Here is a 24103-nt window from a genome sequence, read left to right on the forward strand (position 1 = left end):
AGCAAGAATTGTACCTTAAAATAAGTTGTTTAAAGGGGAAATTATTCTTTTAAGAGCTAAAATCCTTTAAGCTAAGATCCTTTATCCTTCAATTGCACAAACACAGTTTTATACAGTGGAAAAAGATCCTTAAACTGTTGTTCCCATTAAGAATAGAGCCTCACTATAGGGAAACAAAAATGGTTATTTTAAGGCATCCCTGTGAAACCCCCCTTTTGGAACACTGATTTTAGGCATCAGACAGTTTCACTTCCCGCACAGCACGTTTCCAAATATCAGTTTTTTTTTTTTTTTTTTTTTTTACATTGTAAAAGAATTAGAAGTAAGTAGTATGTGAGAGTCTAGTGTGAGAGGTAAACATCTCCTCCCCCGCTGCAGAACAGCATCAGCATCTCCAGTGTTTGGAGCGGGAGAAAATGGAGCCTGATTGAATGTGAGAGCAGGCGGAAGAAAGCAGAAGCGGCGGAGGGAGGGCAGTGAGCAGCACAACTCCGCTGCTGCAGTAGCAGGGCATCAATTTTGTATAATCGTCGAGTGCAGCAGCAGCGCGTTCGCTCGCCAGCATCAGAGCTCAGGCTTCCCTGTCTGTGCCATTGCCTCTGCACCGCGGAGCATGGAGAGCCGCTCGCGCCTCGCTTGGCCACCGAGTGATGGAAGGCGATCCGGGCGGGCTCTGTAGGCATGTCCGCGTCCGATTCTAGCGCTGCGCTGCTCAGCTGCAAGGTACGGATAGTTTGCTTTCTCTCTCTCTCTCCCTCACTTGCACTTTGTCTCTGTCACTCTCTCTCTCGCTCGCTCAGTCATTTTCTCGCGCGCGCTCTCGCTCTCTATTACATTTTCTCTCCGTGTGATTCTGTAATCAATCAGTGCTGCTTTGGTGGAGTGAATGAATTTTGCATGCATTCTGCCTGGGTCATAGTCTATTAATATCTTCATGTAAGCCTTTTTTGTTATGAATAAATTATTCTCAGTTGAGATGCACGCCTTAGGTTTTCGACCAGCCTCATCAAAAGCATTCAGCTGCATTGATTGTTTTATTGAAAACATGTATTGCCTGATTAAGATTGTTGAGATATCTTTTACTTCTTTCTTTATGTGGGTGTGATATACAACTGCAAGTTGTTGATATGTCGTTTTGCAAGGCAGACATGGCCATTTCAATGGTTTGATTGTGATTTAGTTTGTTTTGTTTTGTTTTTAAGCACAGAATGTAACCAGAAAAATAAATTCCAAATGTATTGATTTTTTAACTGTGCCTGCAGTTGTATTTACTAAGTGTGTTATATTTTACATCTATACATCAAATTCACTATCAAACTCTTTTTTGGGGGCATAGAATTTTTGGATTTTCTATTATTATATTCAAGATGTTTAAATATTAGATTCTGGAAATGTTCCTAATAAAAGTAATATATAATTTTTAAAAAATCCTTGTAAACTTGATGTCAGGGGCGAAGAGGTTATCTGTAATTAAATTAATATTAATAGAAATTTCATAGCCATAGTTCAACTCTCAGAAATAAAGGTATAAAAGCTTGAACTGGGGCAGTACCTTTTCAAAATGTGAAGTTTTGTACCCAAAAGGTCCATAATGTTAACTTAAAGGTATACATGTTAGAACCTAAAATGTACAGTGGAGTCAAAATTTTCAAAGTTTTTGGGTAATATGCACCCTTTTTCAACACCTTTATTTGCAAAAATGTATGTGTTAAAAAGAGTTTTGAATGCTTTTGAACCTTTATTTCTGAGAGTATAGCTTATAATATAATACAATATAATACAATACAATATAAAAAGTTAAAAAAGAAAGCACACTGTTGCTTGTGGACGTATGTTATTTGTCCTCACCAGAGGTTTTGTCTTGTAGAACATTATATCCATGCTGTTAAACACATTGTAGCAGGCTTACATGAAATGAGCAATCAGATTGTGACAATATGAATGAAAATAGGGCATGAAACTGTTTGAAGTATGGGAGAATGAATAACTGTTATCTAACAAGCATTGTGGACAAGGGGACGATTTTTGAAAATTCGCCCCCTGTTGGTTGTTTGTCTCTATTGCAGAACTTGCAGAAGTGCTCAATTCCAGCAAAGCACAGACAGAGATTTGAAAAGGCAAAACACAATGCATGTAAAAATGTGGAATTAAAAAAATATTATTTAACGTCATAATGCAATTAAAATCTTTGTACAGTATTCACGTTACAAGAATTGTTTTATGAAAGTTATACTCATATATATATATATATAAAACTATACTAACTATTTTGCATCTGATCAGCAACGTCTTTAAAATCACAATATTTAAATTGATTATTGTATTGTTTTATTTGGATAAGAAAAAATCTATGTTAAAATGTTTGAAACCTACACAAAATAATACATTTTGGAGTCTTATAGCTTGTGAAATTATCTATGGGAAGATGTTTCCATCAGATTTCCTTTCATGTATAACAAGATGTTGTTGGATTGTTTTCATATCATGCTAGAAAGTTTATCCACAACCTGTGGATTCCATAAAGGTCAAAATCAGCTCTTGTAAAACAAAAAGAAGATTAAGCAAGTATTTTGACATTGTGAAAAACATTTCAATTCATCTTTTCATTTAAACTGCTAAAACCTATTTTCAATAATATGTACAAAAAAATTGGCCAAATTTTTAAAGCTTTAATATATACATTTTCACGAAGCACACATAGACTTTTTAATCTCATGTGATACTTTGTAGTTGATGACAGCAAATAGTTTAGAGTAAACTTTATTTGAGCTACACATTGTAAACAGGGGCCTGTGTACACTTTTAAAAATGCTTCTTTTTGGCATCTTTAACAACCAACACGAACATTACACGGAAACTTTCCATTCAACAAAAAGTTCTTTAAAGTGAAAAAAGTAGTTTATATTTCTTTGTTTAAACTATATTGGTTGTTCTGCTTGTCACAGATCAAGAATTGGCCTTTAGCACTGGTAACATAAACACAGATATCCACAAAAACAGTTAAAAACACACAAGTTTAACTAACTAACTAACTAACTAACTAACTAATTTAGCCTCTTACGCTCTTCAAGCATCTTTTTACGTAGACTCATTGGGATAATGTGCCGAGGGATACATATTTGAGAACCGAGAAATATGTGCTTGTGAGTACATATGGCTGCATTTTGTGTGTAAAACGAATGCTACAGGGTGGTACTGTATATGGACTGCTTTTCCAGCCTGAATGATTTGCTCAATAGTTCACCATGATTAGTGTCCTACTTAGGGTTTGAGTCTGGCGAAGGAAAATTTCAGAAACCAGATAAAAACAAAAGCCTGAAAAAAGTGCGTAGCCGTGGCTTTCCTCTTGTAGTTTGTTTTTGAAAACACTAAGGTTTTGATGACAAGCCAACTGGCTTCTCTTAAGGATGCATACCAGAAGAATGTTAAGATATGCAGTAATGTATACAGTGGCCTCTGGTGGATTCATAAGAAATGACATATATGAGAAAACATACAGCAACCTCTAGTGCAGGGATGTCCAGATTCGTTCCTGAAAGGCCTGTGTCCTGCAAAGTTTAGTTTCAACCCCAATCAGACACAACTGGCCTAGCTAATCAAGCTCTTACAAGGCAGTCTAGAAACATCCTTGCAGGTGTGTTGAAGCAAGTTGGAGCTAAAATCTGCAGGACACCGGCCTGCTCTGCACAGTTTTGCTCCAACCCCGATCAAACATAGCTGATCCAAACAATGAAGGCGTTCATGTAAGGGTGTCAAAATTGATTGTTTCTTTGGTTCACCGCGATGCAGATGGGGACAATTTGGTCTCAGTTCAGTAAAAGATCATAACTGGTTATTACATACTGACGTCATTGATCTCATGTGCGCTGTCACGGTAGAATATTATGGCGAGGGAGGTGACCGCGAGTAATTAAAAAACATAAACTCTGCAGTTCACATGTATTTGCTGGACAGTCATTTACTGACACTAAAGTTACAGCAAAAGCCCTTATTCACTCCCATTGAGAAAATGAAAGTAAACTTCATCTCTCTCTCTCTATCTCTCTCTCTCTCTCAATTCAATTCAATTCAATTCAATTCAATTCAATAAATGCTTTATTGGCGTGACAATTGTTACAAATGTATTGCCAAAGCAGTTATAAAATTTACATAAAAAGTAACATACATATATAATGAAAAAAAAGTACACAAAGTAAAAAGTAGTAGCAGCAAAAAAAAGGAAAAAGATGATGTTAATATATAATAATTAAATAAAATATCAACAATACATCATATTATTCAATATATCACATTAATATTCAATATATTATAGTATTATTCAATATTAATTATTCATACAATTCAATACAAAAATAGATCTGAATAAACTGTACATTTTTTAGGATAAAACAGTAATAAAAACAATAATAATCAGTATATATACAATGATTCATTTATAATGTGTGTCTCTCTCTCTCTTTCTCTCTTTCTTACTGTGGCCCCTTTGACCTGCTGGCATGATGTTTCCTCTCATAATATAATTCTTTATAATTCCCCCGATAATCGTAACTAAACCGAACTGTGATCCCAGTGTAGGTTCACACGTCTTTGTTCATGACTCTTTGGAACACCTCAATTTTTTTGGATCAGCTGGGCTTGATAGGGTTGGAGCAAAGCTGTGCAGAGTTGTGGCTCTCCAGGAATTGAGCTTGAGTCCTATGCTCTAGTGCAGTGGTTCCCAACCTGGGGTCCGCGCCCCCCTAAGGGGGGCGCCAGAGTTCATAAGGGGGGCGCGGGAGAGGATAAGTGTTGAGGTAGAAAAAGGCATAAAATGCTCCACTATTATACAGGGCTGTACAATTAATCCAAAATCCGATTTCGATTTCAAACGATTATAAAAAAGCATTAATCAAAATAAACAATTATATGCATCATATACCGCCCCCTTTCCAGTTGTATGTGTTGCGAAAGACCGCGTGCTTATGTGTGTGTGCAACACGCACACGCAGTCAGAAGCATACGGCCGGTCAGCATTCGCTCTCATTCGCACACTGAGAGGAGCAGAGGAGCGCAGACATCTAAAGTCATCTTAACGTGAGCGCTTTAATGGTCAAATAGGTGTCAAAACGCGGTGTTTAGTGGTTATTTATATTAACCCTCATTTGTGTAATAAACTAACGAGTTGAGGATCAAAAGACGTGAAAGAGAAACCATTAAAGAGACAGCGCAAAATATTCCTGCTGCCGCCTGTTTTTATTATCATTAATCAAACATAACGAGAAAATGTTTCTCTGCTCTTGACTGAAGGATTTCTGTAGCTAAAGTGTTTTTCTTACAGTGGAGATGCTTAAAGCACAGTTTGTTTTATATTTTTATTCTATTGTATTTATTTCTCTTTCCTTTGCAGGGTGGAAAAAAACTATATATACACTTGAAGTCAGAATTATTAGCCCTCCTGAATATTAGCAACCCTTTTCCTGGCCAATTTCTGTTTAATGGAAAGAAGTTTTTTTTTTTTTTTTTTTTTTTACTTAACTACTGATTTTTTTTTTAATCTTTGCTATGATGACAGCACATAATATTTTACTAGATGTTTTTCAAAATATAAGCATTCAAATTTAAGTGCAATTCAAAGGCTTAATTAGAGTAATTAGGCAAGTCATTGTATAACAGTAGTTTCTTCTGCAGACAATCAAAAATATATATTGCTTAAGGGGGCTAATAATATTGATCTTAAAATAGGTTTCAAAATATTTAAACCTGCTTTTATTCTAGCTAAAATAAAACAAATAAGCCTAGAAGAAAAACAAATATTAGAGGAAATACTGTTAAATTCCTTGTTCTGTTAAACATAATTTGGGAAATATTTATAAAAAAAAATTCTCAGGAATATATGTATTTTTAAGTACCAAAAAAAAAAAAAAATCAAAACACATGCTTAAAATTCCAACATAATAGTAAAAATAATTAAAATAAATAACTCTAAATAATTTTTTGCATTTTGCTCACTTGCGCAATGTGCTTGTCCAACTTCTCGTAAAGGCAAAATCAAAACAAAAATGGCAGACAAACGTCAATGTAATGATTCTTCAGAGGTGAAGAAAAAGATTAGACAGTATGACAAAGCCTATCTAAATACACATAAACACACACATACAGTAAWWATATATATATATATATATATATATATATATATATATATATATATATATATATATATATATATATATATATATATATATATATACACGGTACATATGTGTGCGTGCGTGTGTATTTATATTTTCATGGGGGGGGCCCCAGAGAAAAAGGTTGGGAACCACTGCTCTAGTGCAGTGGTGGGCAAACTTTTTAGACTCGAGGGCCACATCAAGTTTTGCAAACCAAGTGAAGGGCCACATGCCAAATTCTTCAAACAATAACTTTTATTTATAGTGACAGTATGCATGGAACATGTAATATCGGACAAAAACATGTCACATTAACACAAAACAGATTTTTTTTTATATTATTAAATCAAATTTATAAGTCAAATTAATTTGCACTGCAATTTTATTTACTTAAAATATAATAATTATAATAATAATGTAATAATTTTTAAAGTGGAAAAAAGAAAAGATATTGTCTGATAGAAAAATCTCATATTATTAACACATTAAAAATAATTCTTAATCAAGTCAAATTTACAAGAATCTCATTTGCACTGCTTTTAGAATATACAGATCAATCATCATAAAACTTGATGAAACCACAAATCTTTGATAAAATTACTTTTTAAAGTGGATGTATGCATGGAAAATATATTCTATGACAAAAATTAACACATTTAACCAGCAATTATTATATAATTTGAGTCAAATGCACAACAATCTCTTTTCAGCTTTAATAAATAAGCTCATATCAATCATAAAACTATGAGATAAAACGGAAGAAGAATCCAAGTCTTTGTTATTCCAAGTCATGTTATTATGAGTGTGTTAATGTGAACAATGAGCTGCTACGACAGAAATGCAAGGTGCAGCAGGCGGTTAAAACGGGAATAACATAAGCAGCGCGCAACTCCCTCACTGCCATTAGTAAACCCTTTAAAAGAGGCACCTCTTAACGCATAAAGCATGTTCGGTGTGATCAGCCCCTTAGGTTTTAATCTTTAAAAACAGCAATACTTTCTTGGCATATTAGAAATACCACTTTCTGTCTGATATTGGTGAAGAAGTATTTGTTGTCCATTCTTCCTTAAACACACGACATTCAGAGTCAAATTTTCTTTTTTTGCCTGACTCATTTTCAGTCATTAACGGCCGAGTGCATTTTAATATCCGAGACAGTGTTCTAATTCTACTGGTTGCACTAACTGTACCGCGTGCAATACTGCCATCACATTGCGTTCACTTGTAATTGCATCATTAATTTACTAATTCTTAACCAAACGTTACTCAGAAGCAGCATTTTAAAAACTCCCTTGCGGGCCAAATGAAAGTGTTCAGCAAACTGCATATGGCCCGCCGACCATAGTTTGAACACCTCTGCTGTAGTGGATTTGTGAAAACAAAAACTGCAAGAAGACGTAGCTCTCGGTACATATTTCTCAGTTCTCAAAATTATATGCCTGGGCACATATTTCCAATGAGTCTGGGCTGAACATCTATTGAACAATGATCCGATTTCAAATAACAGCAATTAGGACAAATTATTTTCTTTTAATTGATCAACTTTTATTGTTATTAGAGAAAAAAAATACATCTAAAGAGACAATTATTTAAAGAGAGCACAATACTGGTAACTTGAGTCAGAAGAAAAATAAAGGACAAATAATCTTTGAAAGAATTTCATTCAGCTCTAGGAATTTTAAGCCTGCATCTTGATGGTATCACGCTCTTTAAAAATAACAGTTTCTGCAACAATTAACAACCACAAATCAAGAACTGAAAAGCTAAGGCCTTATATATGCAAAGATAGCAATCAACAAAACCAAAAACGGGTGCAATCAATAATAAAATCAAGGTAACAATCAAAAATCTACAGCGTAAAACAGTGACAAATCAGTAACTAAGCAGAATATGACAACAAAGCGATACTAAAGTCCTAACTCTTATATCCGGCCTTTTCTGGGAATGTCTAATGATTTAGATGTGTGTTGTAAGAGCAATATATGGGACAAGGTGTTGTGTAAACACTGTTAGCCGATGAGGTTGATATCCATTGTGTCTTTTAAAGGATTACATTACTCTATCGATCCAGGTATTAGTCTAAAAAGTCTGTCGGGTCATCTGAAAATGACTTAGAGTTAATGTATGTCGTGTGTGTGTGTAGGAAACACAAAATGGTTGTGCAAGTGCTCTGAAGCTCTTGTGTTTGTGTTGTTGTACATCAAAGGCCTCGTCTATACTTTATTTATTTCTAAGCTGAACACATGAAAGAGGTGAACATGATGTTGAGTTGGTTCAGGATGGCTCTGTGACGGAAGGGACACTGCTTGATTAACATGTTCATTTAGACAGGAGCTATATTTTAATAGCTCATAAGAATCGTATCTTAGATGGTGTCTACTTAATTATGCTTCATCTCTTCGGATGGTAGGTGTCGCAGACATCTGTGCCCTGCAGCTGCCTTTGATATTTAAATCATATCCTCACTGTGTTCTGGATTTTGGAGGAGAAAACAAAGAGAGAGAGAGAGAGAGAGAGAGAGAGAGAGAGAGAGAGAGAGAGAGAGAGAGGCTGATGTGGACTGGAGATCTGAGAGGATGGAGGATTGCAATACATGTTTGGCATATTTTGGTTTTGGTGTGTTGGAGATTAACAGGGACTTGGGCCAAAAATGTTACTAAAATGGTTAAAAATATACTCCCTGATTTTAGATATGGGGGTGAAAAGCACCCAATCTGAATATGAATGAAAAGTGTTGACTGCAGCATTACATTTAGATCTGCACACATTGCATCAGATCAAGGATGATGATAAAAAGGAATGATTTTTGTCCTTAAATTCCTACCATGTTTGTGTTCACTGTTTTCATTATTCAACTTTCGTGCATGTGTGCTGGCTTTGAGCAGAATTGAGAGGCTAGGATTTGTTTATTAATAAAATATTATTGTTTACAGTATTTAGTATCACGATTGTCTGAAGTTAAATGTAGTATTTGAAGTATTTGCAGCACTGCCTAAAATATACATAGTAAATAAAGTCTGCAGTTTTCCCTGTTTTATGATTATGATTGATATTTGCCCCATTTAATTATGCTTTGGAACTGCATTACAGGATCTTGGTATTTCTACTTACATGTTTTGATGTTGAAAAGTTTGAAAAGGTTTTGTGTGTTTTTTTTCCACCAGACCAGTGACATCATTTGTGAATTTGGCAATTAAAGATCTGAAATCTTGTATTTAAAAAAAAAAACATTTAAAAGTTTTGATCAGGACTGAGGTTGATTAACAGATTTATGCAAAAAATGAGAAAGAAAAAATGTATCTGATGCAGATTTACAGTTGATTCAGTGGATGTTGAGCCAGGTTTCACTCAAGGTTTTTTTTCCCTTACCTTTTGCCCATTGGTGACGTTTTTTTTTCTCACCACTGTCGCCACTGGCTTGCATAGTTTGGGACTTGTAGAGCTAATCTAAACTGAACTGAACTTTAACTCTGAATACTATTTCAATTTACTAGAATCTTGAAACTGCTTTGACACAATCTACATTGTTAAAGCGCTATACAAATAAAGATGAATTGAATTGAGTTTATTTGAATGTTTTTATCCTGAACATAACAAAAGGGTAGTCCATTTGAACAGTACACAAGGGTTAACATTTTTTTTAGATTGTAATTTGTATTACAAAAGACACTGCCATACCTTTTCTATTATTTTCCGAACTTAATTGTCTATATCTTGTTTATTATACAATATATTGCTTTAAACTAAAATGTCAATAAAAGTAAAAAAAAACTTAGTTGAATTTTCAGCATCAAATCAGAGCAAAGATCAAGGTCCCATAATGCAATTTATAACTGTAAATAAAACAAATAAATTAAAAACTGGGAATCCTGAAATACAGAACCTGGTAATTAACAAATATTTAATTAACAATATAATTATTAACAATATATAATATATAATTAACAAATATCACATAGGTATAATAAAACAAAACCAATGATAAATAAAATACAGCTTAAAACTGCAAAAATAAATAATAATTTCAAGTAAACCACTCAAATATTTTTAACCTTATACTGGGAAGAAGAAATCACTAAACCTGATTCATTTAAATAACAGTGATCCATGTTGTTTTATATTGATACATTAACTAATGTTAACAAGCACAACTTTGGATTTTAAAAATGCATTAATATGCATAACTAATAATATAATAACTATGTAATAATATAATAATTATGATTAATACATGCTTTACAAGATTACTGATACTTAGTTAATGTTAATAAATGCATTAGTTAATGGAGAATTATTTTAAAGTGTTGTCAATTACACTAGCAAACATTTCTCCTTTCTGTCTTTTTCTGTTTGAAAGATTTTGCTTTCTGTTTATAAGCTGCTTGACTTAACTGGGCTGCTTAAAATCTTTTACAATAATAGACCTTTGCAGTTAAACAAAATACAATAGGAGAACAGGGCAACAACAAATCAATTAAATAATAATACAAGTAATCCAGTGGTCGAGGACATTATAGAATTGAGTAAATTATCAAAAATTACTTTCAAAAATAAAATAATAGAGTTACTCTCGGACTGGTCTCTTGTCTTTTCCTCAGAGTTCAGCAGATTCCTACACAAGTCGACCATCGGATTCCGACCTGTCCCTGGAGGAGGACAAGGAGGCGTCTCGGCGTGAGGCCGAGCGCCAGGCACTGCTCCAGCTCGAGAGGGCCAAGGTACAACTGCCATTTACCTCTCATTTTCAAATAATGTTACCCTGTGCTTTGTAAGTTTATGCTAAAAAACTATTGCAAAATCAAATGAACCAATTTTCATGAACCAATTTCTTGCAAACAAACTTTTTCCACTAGTAATAAATATTCTAAAAATCATAACAACCAATATTGATAGTTTTACATACTATATCAAAGCATTTTATTTAATCTTATGAGATAAAAGTGAGTTATCCCATTATCAATGACAAGGAAGCAGCAATTAGCATGGACGTGTCCTCATAGGAGGTGTTTCTGGGAGGTTATAGGACACTATTCACAGAGGATCTATGGATTTATAAATACTGGATGAAAGAATAAATTGCTTGACATGTGCAATGAAAAATAGCATGTTGTAGTGGTTGGATCATGCCTAAATGCACAGAAACTCACAAATTTCCTCAAATTTTTTAGCCCATCACTGAGTCTATTTATTTACTTAAATGTGTATAAATGTACACTACTGGTCAAATGTTTGGGGTCAGTAGGAGTTTTAAATGTTTTAAAATAATCTCCTCACCAAGGCTGCAATTATTTGATCAAAAATACAGTACAAATTGTACAATTGTGAAATGTTAGTGCACTATAAAATAACTGTTTAAATGTAGTTTATCAATTAATTCAATCATTTATTCCAGTGATTTTAAAGATGAATTTTTTGCTTCATTACTTCAGTCTTCAGATTCATATGGTCTCTCGGAAATCACTCTAATATTAATTATTATTATTTTAATTATTTTTAATTATTATTAATGACTGGAGTAATCATTTCATATGAAATGACATACAATAAGAAATCAGTGATTTAAAGTTTTAATACATATATTTTTTTAAATGTTATTAATAAAAAACATTTTTTACTTTTAACAAATGGCGTCTTGATCAACAGAATAATTTTCTTTAAAAAAAAAAAGAAAAAAAAACTTACCCTAAACTTTTGACCGATAGTGTATATTTATTCAGTTTTATATTACTTTCAGTTTTATTATTGAATAATATGCGCATTTTTATATAATTTATTTACACTTTACAGTTTGCAGTGATATTTTTTTGTCTTTTAGTAGATCATACATGAGAGACTTTCTTTGTGTTCCAAACAAGCAGTTCTAGGTAACACTTTACAATAAGGTTCATTAGTTAATGCATTTACTAACATGAACTAATTATGAACAACACATGTACAGCATTTATTAATCATAATTGAACATTTACTAATGCATTATTAACATTCAAGTCCATGCTTGTTAACATTAGTTAATGCACCATGAGTTAACATGAACTAACAATGAACTACTGTATTTTCATTAACTAATGTTAACTAACATGAACAAATACAGTAGTAAATGTACTGTTCATTGTTTGTTCATCTTAGTAAATACATTAATTAACATTAACTAATGAACCTTATTGTAAAGTGTGACCCAGTTCTAATTGGATTTGCATCGTAAACCTTCAATAAAATATTTTTTTCCTTTATGTTTTAATGTTTAGGTCTATTTTAGTTATTTATTTATTTTTTACAAAATTCTAAGCAGAAATAGTAAAAAATGCCCACAAATTCTGTCTGGGATCGGATCATGACCAAGAGATAGAAGAAGGTTTTTTAAGTTTGTGCAATTTGAAGAGCAAGGGAAGCATAAAGATAATAAGCATCAGGATAATAAGCATCAGAATAATAAGCATCAGAATAATACGCAAAGTTTTTAGTAACTTTTCAAAATTTATTTATTTATTTATTCATTTAATTGGTAGACCAAACCTGTGGCATTTGCAGTAAGAACCAATGTCAGCTACTGTGGGGCTCTCGATGAAGACTGTCCGGTTCAGGGTGCTGCCATCAACTTTGAAACCAAAGATTTTCTACATATAAAGGAGGTGGGTAGTCAACTGAAGATTATGGTTAGCATTTTTCATAGTTTTATTGAACATACTGTCTCTTGCTCTACAGAAGTATAATAATGACTGGTGGATCGGGAGGCTGGTGAAGGAGGGGGCAGATATTGCCTTCATCCCCAGCCCTGTTAAACTGGAGGCCATGCGGATCAAGCAGGAACAGAAAGCAGCTCAGAGGTCTGAAGTACAACTGCTACTCATCATATCTATTGTCATTATTTAATAATGACTATGGCAAGTTACTTTAACATTTCAACAATAACATGTAATAGCAGTTATTTTCATGCTAATACTTGTTTTTTAGACAAGTTTTTTAGGCATTGAGTACTAAGTAAGAAGACAATGATATTTAGCTTGAAAAAAAAGCCTGGCTAATATGTTGAGATTGTACAATCAATCAATCAATCAATAAATCAATCAGTCAGTCAATCAATCAATCAATCAATCAATCAATCAATCAATCAATCAATCAATCAATCAATCAATCAATCAGTCAATCAGTCAATCAGTCAATCAGTCAGTCTACACTGTAAAAAATGCAGGGTTCCACACAATTCATTCTTGTTGTCTCAACACAAATTGATTATGTTGACTTAACACTTTTAACAAATTTATGTGAATTGAACATAAAAAAATTAAGTTGTTCCAACGAAATCTCAAGAATTGTGTTGTTTCAGCTCATTTTAAATAAGTAGTTTGAACAAGCAAAAAAATCCATCCATTCATCTATCTATCTATCTATCTATCTATCTATCTATCTATCTATCTATCTATCTATCTATCTATCTATCTATCTATCTATCTATCTATCTATCTATCTATCTATCTATCTATACTATATTATATTTTGCCATGAGCATATCTGAAGAATAGCCCAGGACACAAACTAGTGGCGTTTTTTACAACATACAAATATATTATCCATCTGTAATTCAAGCAGATATTTCCATTTTGCTATCAGGGTTTGTTCTGATATCCATAACCTCCAGACTGAGTTTGATTCATTGAGAGAAAAAAAAAAAAAAACACCACAGATTGTATTAACCTCCTTTAGGATTTGCACTAAACTTAAGAAACATCAGAGACTGATTGCCACTGTGTATAAAACAGTGGGGCATAATAACTGTAATAATTCTGATTAAAATTTACATTTTGCTAAAAATATTTGTCTTTGGGGCAGTTCATTCCACTGCGGTGACCTCTGAAATGGAGACTAATCTAAAAAAAATTGAATGTTTGTTGTTGGCCAATAAATGTGCCATATGATGAATAAGTGTATTGCTTATTGGTGCAGTAACTGTAATTTGACTGTTTAAGCAATATCTCTCCTGTTCAAACTTATGTTGTTGTTTTTAGATTGTTTCGCAAATTATGTGCACTAGCAAAGGATACATGGTTACAAAGAGGGTTAGATATTTGGTTACATGGTTGTTTTCATAGCTTTTAATATGAACATTGCTTCTTTGGGCAACATTGGCCAGTATGTAAAAAAGGAAATCATAAAGAGACTTTGTTTTTATCCAAATATATTTCAATGTAAAATAGTAAAATACCAAGATGATTTGTGGACATACTGCCAAACCCTAACTTGGAACAACAAATTCTTCTACATGCTTGATTTGAAAGCAGCAGAGGTAAATTAAATTTAATTCAATTCATTTTTATTTATATAGCACCTTTACAATGTAGATTGTGTCAAAGCAACTTTAAATAGTTCTACAGTCTGAAGAAATTCAAGGAAGCGTTTAACAGTTCAAACTTATCGTTTAATAAACTTTTGCATAGTGTAGACACACGAGTATGCTTTTACTCGCTGAAACAAGTTCTCTTCGAGAAAAACAACATACAATATATTTTTTTAGAAAAACTGTTCTTTAAACTCTTCTAGCACACTACAATAGTTATCAAAACTGTACTGTAGGTGAGAAATAAACACTTCCACCTTCAGCTGCTGTGGTTTTCCACTTCACTTGTAAGAAGAAAAAATATACTAATAAGAAAATCCTTCCAAGATTTCAGCATGAGATTTTTCAATGTATTATATCATACATCAAACATCATCTATCTGTGTGTCTCCTTTTATAACTTCTAACATGTTTGTGTTGTTAACAGGAAAATGGGCAATGCGTCATCTGGGGGCTGGAGATCCACTCCTCCCTCTGCAGGTGAGCGGTATTTAAATAATATTAACATTACTTCTGAGCCATAACAAATTTCCCCTTCAGGATACATGACGCTTTTAGCTGCTGTGCTTAACGATTTTTCATTATGATATATTTTGCCAACATAATCAACCAACTTCAGATTTTCTTAAAGACTTTTTTCTTATTTTTTACAAGCCAAACAGAAGCAGAAGCAGGTAGGTGTTTCAAAAACAGGGTATTACTTTATATATTCTGACCTCTCAGATGATTCTCTGTGAGAGATTTTAATGCATCCCTTGAGGCTACTCATTAGATGTTAGATTTGCAACATACAGTATCTCTGTGGTTTTCATTATTGTGAGGACCAAATGTCCCCTCAAATATAGAAACACCAGTCATTTTTGAGTTTGAGGGGAGATTTTTTTAGTTCCCATGAAGAAACCCAGCAAGCATTTTTTGTTTCTAAAATATGTCTAATAGATGTCTAATAGACATCTAAATATATTCTCCTTGGCTAAAGCAAGGCTAAATTTGGGCTGTCAGTGAAAATCTAATAGACGTCTAAGAATAGGCCAAAACTAGAGTAGTCATCAAATAAACAGAAATGAATGACTATACATAGACAGATTAGACAGACTTTATATTTGACGACTAGTCTAGTTTTGGGCTATTCTAGATGTCTATTAGATTTTCACTGACTGCCCAAGTTTAACCTTGTTTTAGCCAAGCTGTCTATGTTTAGATATCTATTAGACGTCTGTTAAACACAAAATTGTTTGCTGGGAAACGGCTCATAAATCATCCAGAATGAAGTATCTTGAACATACTGCAGAATGTTTTCTGTAAGGGTTGGGTTTCAAGGGTAGAGTTGGAGAAAGAGGATGAAATATACAGTTTGTATCATATAAAAATGATTATTTGTATAGGAAGACCCCATAAAACATAAAAACCTAATGTGTGTATGTGTGTGTTGCAGACTGAGCATGTTCCTCCCTATGATGTGGTTCCATCCATGAGGCCTGTTGTTCTGGTTGGCCCCTCGTTAAAAGGATATGAGGTAAATTTTTGTGAATTTTATTATCATGGCAGTTAAGAGACTGAGTATTCAGGACTTAAAACTAACAAGCACAGAATAAGTAAAAGTTTGACTTATTGTTATTATTATTATTATTATTATTATTATTAATAATAATAATAATAATAATAATAATAATAATAATAATAATAATAATAATAATAATAATAATAATAATAATAATGCAAATTTTTTTATGATATGCTTTTTATCTCAAAGAAGTAAAACACATGTGAAAAATAAAAATACAACCAAAAAATCTAAATAACAAACTTGCATAATGAGTCTTAAGGCCTTGATTACACTAAGTGCACTTTTTGTGACGAGAGGCTTCTTTTTTTAATAGTTTTCTAATGGCCGCAAGCATTCAGAGTCACGTCTTTTTTTACTGTCCAATCAAATGAAAACAGAGGCAGGGTTTCCAATAAAGTGATGACTACGAAGACTTTTAAAGATGGAGGAGGGACTAGTAGTCACTGTTTCGAGTCATCCGGAGCTCTATGACTTGTGACTTATGACTATCACAAGATTATTAAATATTACAATAGGGTATATGCAGAGCTAGTGTTTCTTCCCATGCTGATAAACTTCCAGTGAATGGTTAATGTGACTAAGGGTGTCCGCAGGGTCTTAAAAAGTCTTAAAATGCCTTAAATTTCAAAATCAAAATTGTATGCCAAACAAAGTCTTAAAGTGACTAAAATATAGTGCTGTAGGTATTAAATCATTTTAAACTGGTCTTACATTTCATATGTTCATTTAAAGCTACCGAATCAGACAAACACCTATCCAATCACTAACATTCTAACTCAATAAAAGTTTTACCAAAAGTTTATTTATTAACTCTTATTTATTAACCCTATTTATATTTTTATTTATAAACAAATGGTTTAATTATCTTCTATGCAAAATTAGTTTGTAATGTTTGCTTTTTTTGTTTAAGTGGACCATTAGAAAAAATCCTTAGCATTTAGCCTTGTTTAAGTCTAAAAATGAATTCATAATGATCTTAAAAAGGTCTTAAAAAGTCTTAAATTTGACTTGACGAAACCTGTAGAAACCCTGAGTTTTTAAAATTTTATACGGTTCCTTTTACAGCATCGATGTTGTAATGTAATTAAATATAATCTGTTAAATAGACTTCAGCATTCATTTAGTTGCTCAAGTGTAAAATGAGATAAAAAGCTGTTTACACGCACACGCTCGTCAGGATTAGCAGGCTAGCGCAGAAGCTCCATTGAATATACTGGAGTAACATAAATGTTCATATTTAAAAGACATGACAGGAAAAAATGTAATTTATTGCAGTGCTTCTTGTACATTCTGAGACCCACTTTATATCAAATATCACTCAGCCAGTGGAGGTCGTTGATTTTTAAAGAAAACAGACCTTAAACGCGCTTATTTTGTAAAGGCATACAGTTCACCGGAAGCGCTTGACCCAGGTTACTAACAGATTAAGTCATTACTTCTGCATATACCCTATTATAACAATATCAACAGCAGCTCTCATGCACAATACGCAGCTGATTCAGTGGTTGCCTAGCAACATAAAAAGCACAGCACACTTCTATTTCTCTATTTAACAAAAAAGCAGTGCAGTGTGCTTTGCTTTATCAGAATGGAAAAGCATGTTTGGTGTGATCAGCAAAAATTACAGCAAAAGTGCTGTCAGCATTAGGCATGAGACAATATCCGGTTTCATGGTTTACCATCGTTTGGGAAAGTAAAGGTTTTAAAATCACTAGTATTTTCTGTTATACTGTTTCTAACATATATGTAAGGTTTTTAAAAAAAATGTTTTTTATGTGTTGTAAATAAATCTGTGTTTTTGAAATCAATGAAGCAGAAGTCAATGATTTATTTTAATTATTTAGGCTGACATGTTTACCATTCCAAAATTGTATACGTTTCCTAAAATAAAAACTATTGTGTTTAATGGGGTGAAAAAGTCGTTTTTTTTTACTAAGACATTTTTAAAAATGACATATTTTAGAACAGTAATCACAATACTATGATATTTTTATCCAAGTTTGTCATACCGTCTGAAACTTATACTGGCCAATGCCTAGTCAGCATAAGATTTGGTACCAGAATTTATATGACTTACCCAAAAATGTTACATTTTTAACATCAAAATGGTTGCTTGAGTATAGATCAAGGTCCCATAATGCAGTTTAAAATTAAAATAATCAGAAAACAAAGTCATAAGCTAAACACAAACTATTTAATTAATAATATTGATATAATTTTATAATAACAATAATACAATTAACAATACCACATTTTCTAATCAAATAATTTAAAAATACAATTTTTGGCCTATGAAAATGTTTTACTGAATTCGCATACTCATATAGATGGTCATAATATTTGACTTTGGAGCGCTCTGTTCCTGCTATATGCTGCTTCTTCCCCATGCAGTGTTGTTGAATGTGTTCATGAATGTGAAATATTGAAGTGTTCCTGTGGCCCCGGTGCTCTGGACACATTTGTCAGTCAGCTCTTTAACAGAGGCACCGGGGACCTGCTGACTCTCTTCCTCTATTTCTAGACTCATTCATTTTTCACCCAGTGTCTAAATAAAACCGCATCACCTCATCTAAACCATATTAGCCTTACACACAACTCTTCCTGCAAAAAAGCCTGCTTTATTTCCCCTCTAGATTCCTTAGACAACAAAATCACTGGTTTGGGTGTGAACACTATTAATAGCTCAGGACCCGAAGCTCCTTAGATTGACATGGTAATTATATATGATTCGTTTCTGGGCCTGTGCATATTTCTGAAGATCTTTTCTCATTCAGGTGACTGATATGATGCAGAAAGCCTTGTTTGACTTCCTGAAACACAGGTTTGATGGAAGGTGAGTGTTTGTTTCACTGGTTTAAATATTAGAGGTGATTCAGTTCACTCTTAAAGACACAGCTCAACCAAAAATGCGACTGGGAAAAAAGGGGGGCAGTCAGATTATTTTAGAACACTTTTTAAACCTTATGTATAACATTTTAGTTAGACACAAAAATCATGTCACTTTCATAATAGTCTATAATACATCCCGAAGTGTCAGAAAACTTAAACAGAAAATCTAATTCTTTTCAACTGAAAAAATTACATGACGTTTCATCCAAGTGAGCTCTTTTTGTTTGTTTCCAATTCAGAAGAGTAAGTCTAGTCAGTGTACTAGTTCCTTGATATTGTAATATTCTTCTTATTTTTATTCTAACTATTTTTATTTTTGATATTCAACATTTTTTTTCCTAAGGTTTGATTTATTCTTCTATTATTTGCCTTATTTCATGACAGGATTTCTATCACCCGGGTGACTGCAGATCTGTCTCTGGCCAAAAGATCTGTTCTGAACAAGAAAGCGATCATGGAAAGGTCTAACACACGCTCCAGTCTGGGTGAGTGCAGTAAACACAATAAAACCGTGTCTTATATTACTACCTTTTTTTAAGTTCTGTTGATTGATGCATGTGCCGAATTTTTCTTGCCAATCTTAAGCCAATTGTAATCATTTGTTCTGGTTCAATTTGGAATTTCCACGACCCTCTCAGAGCTTGGGGGATCAGGGTGAATGCTTCTACTTGGCCCCATCCTGATCCATAGTTTTTAAAGAAGTATAGGTGTTATTAAACTACAATAATAACATAAATAGTGTAAAATACATATTAAACAACACAGTCAACCTCAGAACTGTATGAAAAGCCATAAACTGCTTAATGCTTTTAATAAACCATGAACTCCCAGCAAAACATAATGGGAAACGCCCTCCATAGACAACTGAAAGTTCTTAAAGGAGAAACAGAACAAGCACTGTATGTTCCACCACAGACGGCTCTTATGTGGCATCACATATTGTTTCATTATTAATGTGTTTCCTGTTATCATGCCTGTGTCTCTCAGCGGAGGTGCAGAGTGAGATTGAGAGAATATTTGAGCTGGCTAAGAGTTTGCAGTTGGTGGTCTTGGATGCTGACACGATCAACCATCCCGCACAACTACTCAAGACTTCCCTCGCCCCCATCATCGTCTACGTCAAAGTGTCCTCTCCAAAGGTAAAGCAAGATTTCTACTGTATTTTCTGATAAATAAAAGTTGCACCTGAATGTGTTGCATTTATGTCACATTTGATAATATCAGTCAGAAATGTTAAATAAAATTGTAGCTACTCGCCGGTTACCAAACCAGTCCACGCTTCCCAAACATTGACGTTCATGTGTTTTATTCATCGAACACTGTGAAAACTAAAAAGATAAACCAAATATTTCACACAAACACAACAAAATTTGAAGGACACCAAAATAAACTAAATCATATTCAAACAATATTTTCTTTACCAAGTGGGCCTCATAACCAGCAGTAGAATAATCAGGAGCTTTTAACATGTGCCTGCACTGAGATATAACCATGCTGTGTATACCAACTCTCGCAGGTTAAATTAATCAGGGAGGATCACATGAGCTCTGACTCAATCCAAACGGAAACAAGTTAATTTATCAAATAAACAAACCAAAACATATTCACAGCAAGAAGGTCGCTGGTTTGAGCCTTGGCTGGGTCAGTTGGCATTTCTGTGTGGAGTTTGCATGTTCTCCCTGTGTCTGTAGTGTATGTGTGTGTGTGTGTGTGTGTGTGTGTGTGTGTGTGTGTGTGTGTGTGTGTGTGTGTGTGTGTGTGTGTGTGGATGTTTCTCAGTGATGGGTTGCAACTGGAAGTGCATCCAGTGCTTAAAAAATATGCTGTATAAGTTGGCGGTTCATTCTGCTGTGGCGACCTCAGATTAATAAAGGGACTAAGCACATACGTAAATAACTAAGCACGTAAATAAAATGAAATGTTTGCATGGATCTAAATGTGTCATAACCATTAAGAACACAAAAGAAATGTAGGTGCACAGCATAAAAGAGTACACTCTCTTTGAAAATGAATAGTTTGATCCATTTCTCAGTGAATGAAGAATTCTGTAATTCGGCCTTTGGGTAAAAAATGACCCGCCTTCACTAAATCTCTAAAATACAGACTCTAAATATAATTTCAATCCTCATAACCTATTTTTGATAAACCAACCTAGACTTCATCACAAACTCTGTAAATGCCTATTGGTTTACCCTAAAAAAAACGTTTGGGAGTGTGCATGTGTGTACCTGTAGTTTGTGGCGTAAAAATCTTTTTATAGTTGGCGGCTATAAATTGACCTGAAGGATAATCGTTGAACCCTAAATGTTTACAGTCTTCATGAAAATATGAAAGTAGAAAATTATTCATTTTTTTAATGTTGCGGTCATATTAGAAAAAAATCAACAAACTTCAAAATAAAAAAATTGTTTAGGGTATTTTTATGCTGTTAAAATGCTGCCTGGGTTATTTTTGACCCATAAGTCAATAGAAATGTTAAACAAAATAGTTTTATTTTAACATACTTTACATATATACGTTATATATTACATGACTTAAATGTTATATATTCATTAAAATAAGAGTGTGGTCACCAAACACCTTTATGAATAGAAAAATAATACAATTAAATTCAAATAAGATGTTGCACAAAAAAAGACTAACTGCAAAACTAGCAATTAATAAAACTTCAGTTTTTTACGGTCCTCGTGATTTTTCCTCTTTATTAAATTTTTAGATTTTTCTCAATTTTATTCATTAATTCAACATATTCATTGGGGTGTACTACGTTTTACACCGTGATCTTAAGGTTATTTTGTTAGATTAGTTCCAGTTTTGGCTTTGGTACTGACTAATCTAATGTATACAGAAGTTTATATTGAATATATAAATAAAAATATATATATAAATATTATATACACTGTAAAACCCAAAACAAAATTAAGGTAACTCAAAAACTCAAACCATTTGAGGAAACCGATTGCAGCAAATCATTTAGGTTCAAAAACTGATCCTAATGAGTACTGTGAACTTAATCTATTTGAGTAAATGAAGCAATTTGAGTACAGTAAAACCCAATAAATGAAGAGAACTCAAACCAACAGAGTACTGTAAAACCCAATAAGTTAAGGCAACTCAAACCGTTTGATTAAACTAATTTATACGAGTACTGTGAACTTACTCAGTTTAAGCTGAAGTAATGAGGTATTTAATAAACTCATTATCTTCAACACTGAGTTCAAAACTCTTTTCAAATGAGTAGAATTAACTTTCAGTAAATTTTGAATTAACTACACTCATTTCATTTGATAAAGTTGACTGTCAGGTTTTACAGTGTTGCATTCATCTAAGAGAGAGATCTTTAAAGGCCTGCTCATTTACATGGCCACTGCAAACTATAACTATAAAACAAACAATTTTTGAACATTCACAATGATCCAATTGTTTAAAAAAGAACTTCAGACATAAAAAAAAACATTACTTTACTTACACAGGTAGTGTCAGATCTCCCTAAAGTACTCTCATGTCCTCCTTTCACTTCAGGTCCTTCAAAGACTCATTAAGTCCAGAGGGAAATCTCAAAGCAAACATCTCAACGTCCAGATGATGGCAGGAGATAAACTGGCACAGTGTCCACCGGTGAGTCCCACATTCAGCTCCTGTTAACAGACAATTTTAATAGTAAGCAGAAAACATTAATAGAACAGTCTAAGGCATTTGAATAGTGAAAAAACTAAAAAGCCTTTGTAAACATGATATTATTAAAAAAAAAAGCACTACTGTGCACCAAAAGTTTGTCAAGTGTTGCTTTCATCAGGGTGTCAATCTTCAGGTGCATCTGGAGTTTGTTTGAACAATCAGTTTCACATGAGTGAATTATCTGTCTAAACAATACAGAAAATAATATATCCAACACTATGAAGTCAACTTAACCTTCATTATTAATACAGTGATGGAAGAGAGAAAAAACTGCACTGTTACTCTTCATTATTCTGTTAGGAAATGTTTGATGTTATACTGGATGAGAATCAGCTGGAGGATGCGTGTGAGCACTTGGCTGAATATTTAGATATATACTGGCGCGCCACTCATCTGCCAGGCTCCGCTCCGCTGAACCCGCTGGTGGAGCAGAATGTGGTCACACCTCCCTCTGCCAACTCCAGCCAACAGGTGAGGGCTTCAGTGCCCGCCGCATGACCTATATAGGCTTTAATAAGAGTTCATTGAGCCTAAATGCTTTTATGCTCTTCCTCCAGTTCTCAGAGACGCAGGAGCTTATTGAATGAGCACGACCACAAGTAATGGTGAGTGTTGGACTTTTTTATTGAAAAAGGTTTTAACACAAAAGAAAGAAAAATAATGTTTTAAGTAATGTCATGAAATTTTGTATTATTTATCTTTTTTATAACTTTAGTACTTTTAGGACATTATCAAAGTTGAATAAATTTTATAAAACTATTTCAATTTTTTTAATTAATTAAAATGTTTTATTTCTGCAATTTAATATATTCTGCTATATATATATATATATATATATATATATATATATATATATATATATATATATATATATATATATATATATATATATATATATATATATATACGTATGTATGAGCAATATCACACGAAGAGTTGGAGGTTGGAGTGGCGCACTGGTTGAAGCCGTGCCTTAGTGTCCCAGCAGTGATGATATACAGCCACATCGCACTGCTAGTCATGTGATATTGCGTCAATACAAAAGTTCCACACCACAATCGTGTATATAAAAAAAGAAAATCAAACACGGAGAGTCTCAAAATCCTTTTGTAAGTGGAACTATTTTCTTCTGCCATTCATTCACATCTACAGCTGACGTAAAAACATCAGAAACCGTTGCAACATCACAAACATAACTTTAGATTTAGTATTAAAATGATTCTCTAGCTTAATATCTAAAGGATGACAAAACAAATATTTTTGCTCACATTTTAAGATTATAAGGCTGAACGGCATTAAATGCCATCAGTCTACAGAGATTTCCCAGTATTTCTCTGTTGCGATTGGGAGATCATAATAATTTACCCCAAAAAAGCCAAACCAATGCAAACACAACCAGATTACTGCTGTGTTTGTGATAAGGAAAACACAAACATTTCTAATATGTAATTCACTTCTCACACTCAATATATGACCATTGTATGGTAT

At 33.2% G+C, this 24103-nt stretch overlaps 1 protein-coding gene across 4 annotated transcripts in view; it reads left to right on the plus strand.

Annotated features, from left to right (window-relative positions):
- The window catches only part of cacnb3b (calcium channel, voltage-dependent, beta 3b), a 40155-nt gene that overhangs the window by 13669 nt on the left and 2383 nt on the right, over positions 1-24103 (plus strand). Inside the window, exons 1-13 of one of the 4 annotated variants that reach the window (XM_021469989.3) lie at positions 511-723; positions 10748-10867; positions 12656-12778; positions 12852-12973; positions 14909-14961; positions 15136-15155; positions 15917-15997; positions 18823-18881; positions 19322-19422; positions 19925-20076; positions 22460-22555; positions 22916-23086; positions 23173-23220. In XM_021469989.3, the coding sequence (XP_021325664.1) occupies positions 682-723; positions 10748-10867; positions 12656-12778; positions 12852-12973; positions 14909-14961; positions 15136-15155; positions 15917-15997; positions 18823-18881; positions 19322-19422; positions 19925-20076; positions 22460-22555; positions 22916-23086; positions 23173-23202 (1170 nt within the window). In that variant the 5' untranslated portion in view covers positions 511-681 and the 3' untranslated portion in view covers positions 23203-23220. Of the gene's footprint in view, positions 1-510; positions 724-10747; positions 10868-12655; positions 12779-12851; positions 12974-14908; positions 14962-15135; positions 15156-15916; positions 15998-18822; positions 18882-19321; positions 19423-19924; positions 20077-22459; positions 22556-22915; positions 23087-23172; positions 23221-24103 lie in introns of those variants that run through there. The other 3 variants (XM_073939071.1, XM_073939073.1, XM_073939072.1) reach the window with 3 other exon arrangements.

This window comes from Danio rerio, chromosome 23 (genome assembly GCF_049306965.1).
Source record: "Danio rerio strain Tuebingen ecotype United States chromosome 23, GRCz12tu, whole genome shotgun sequence".
NCBI classification, from domain to species: Eukaryota; Metazoa; Chordata; class Actinopteri; order Cypriniformes; family Danionidae; genus Danio; species Danio rerio.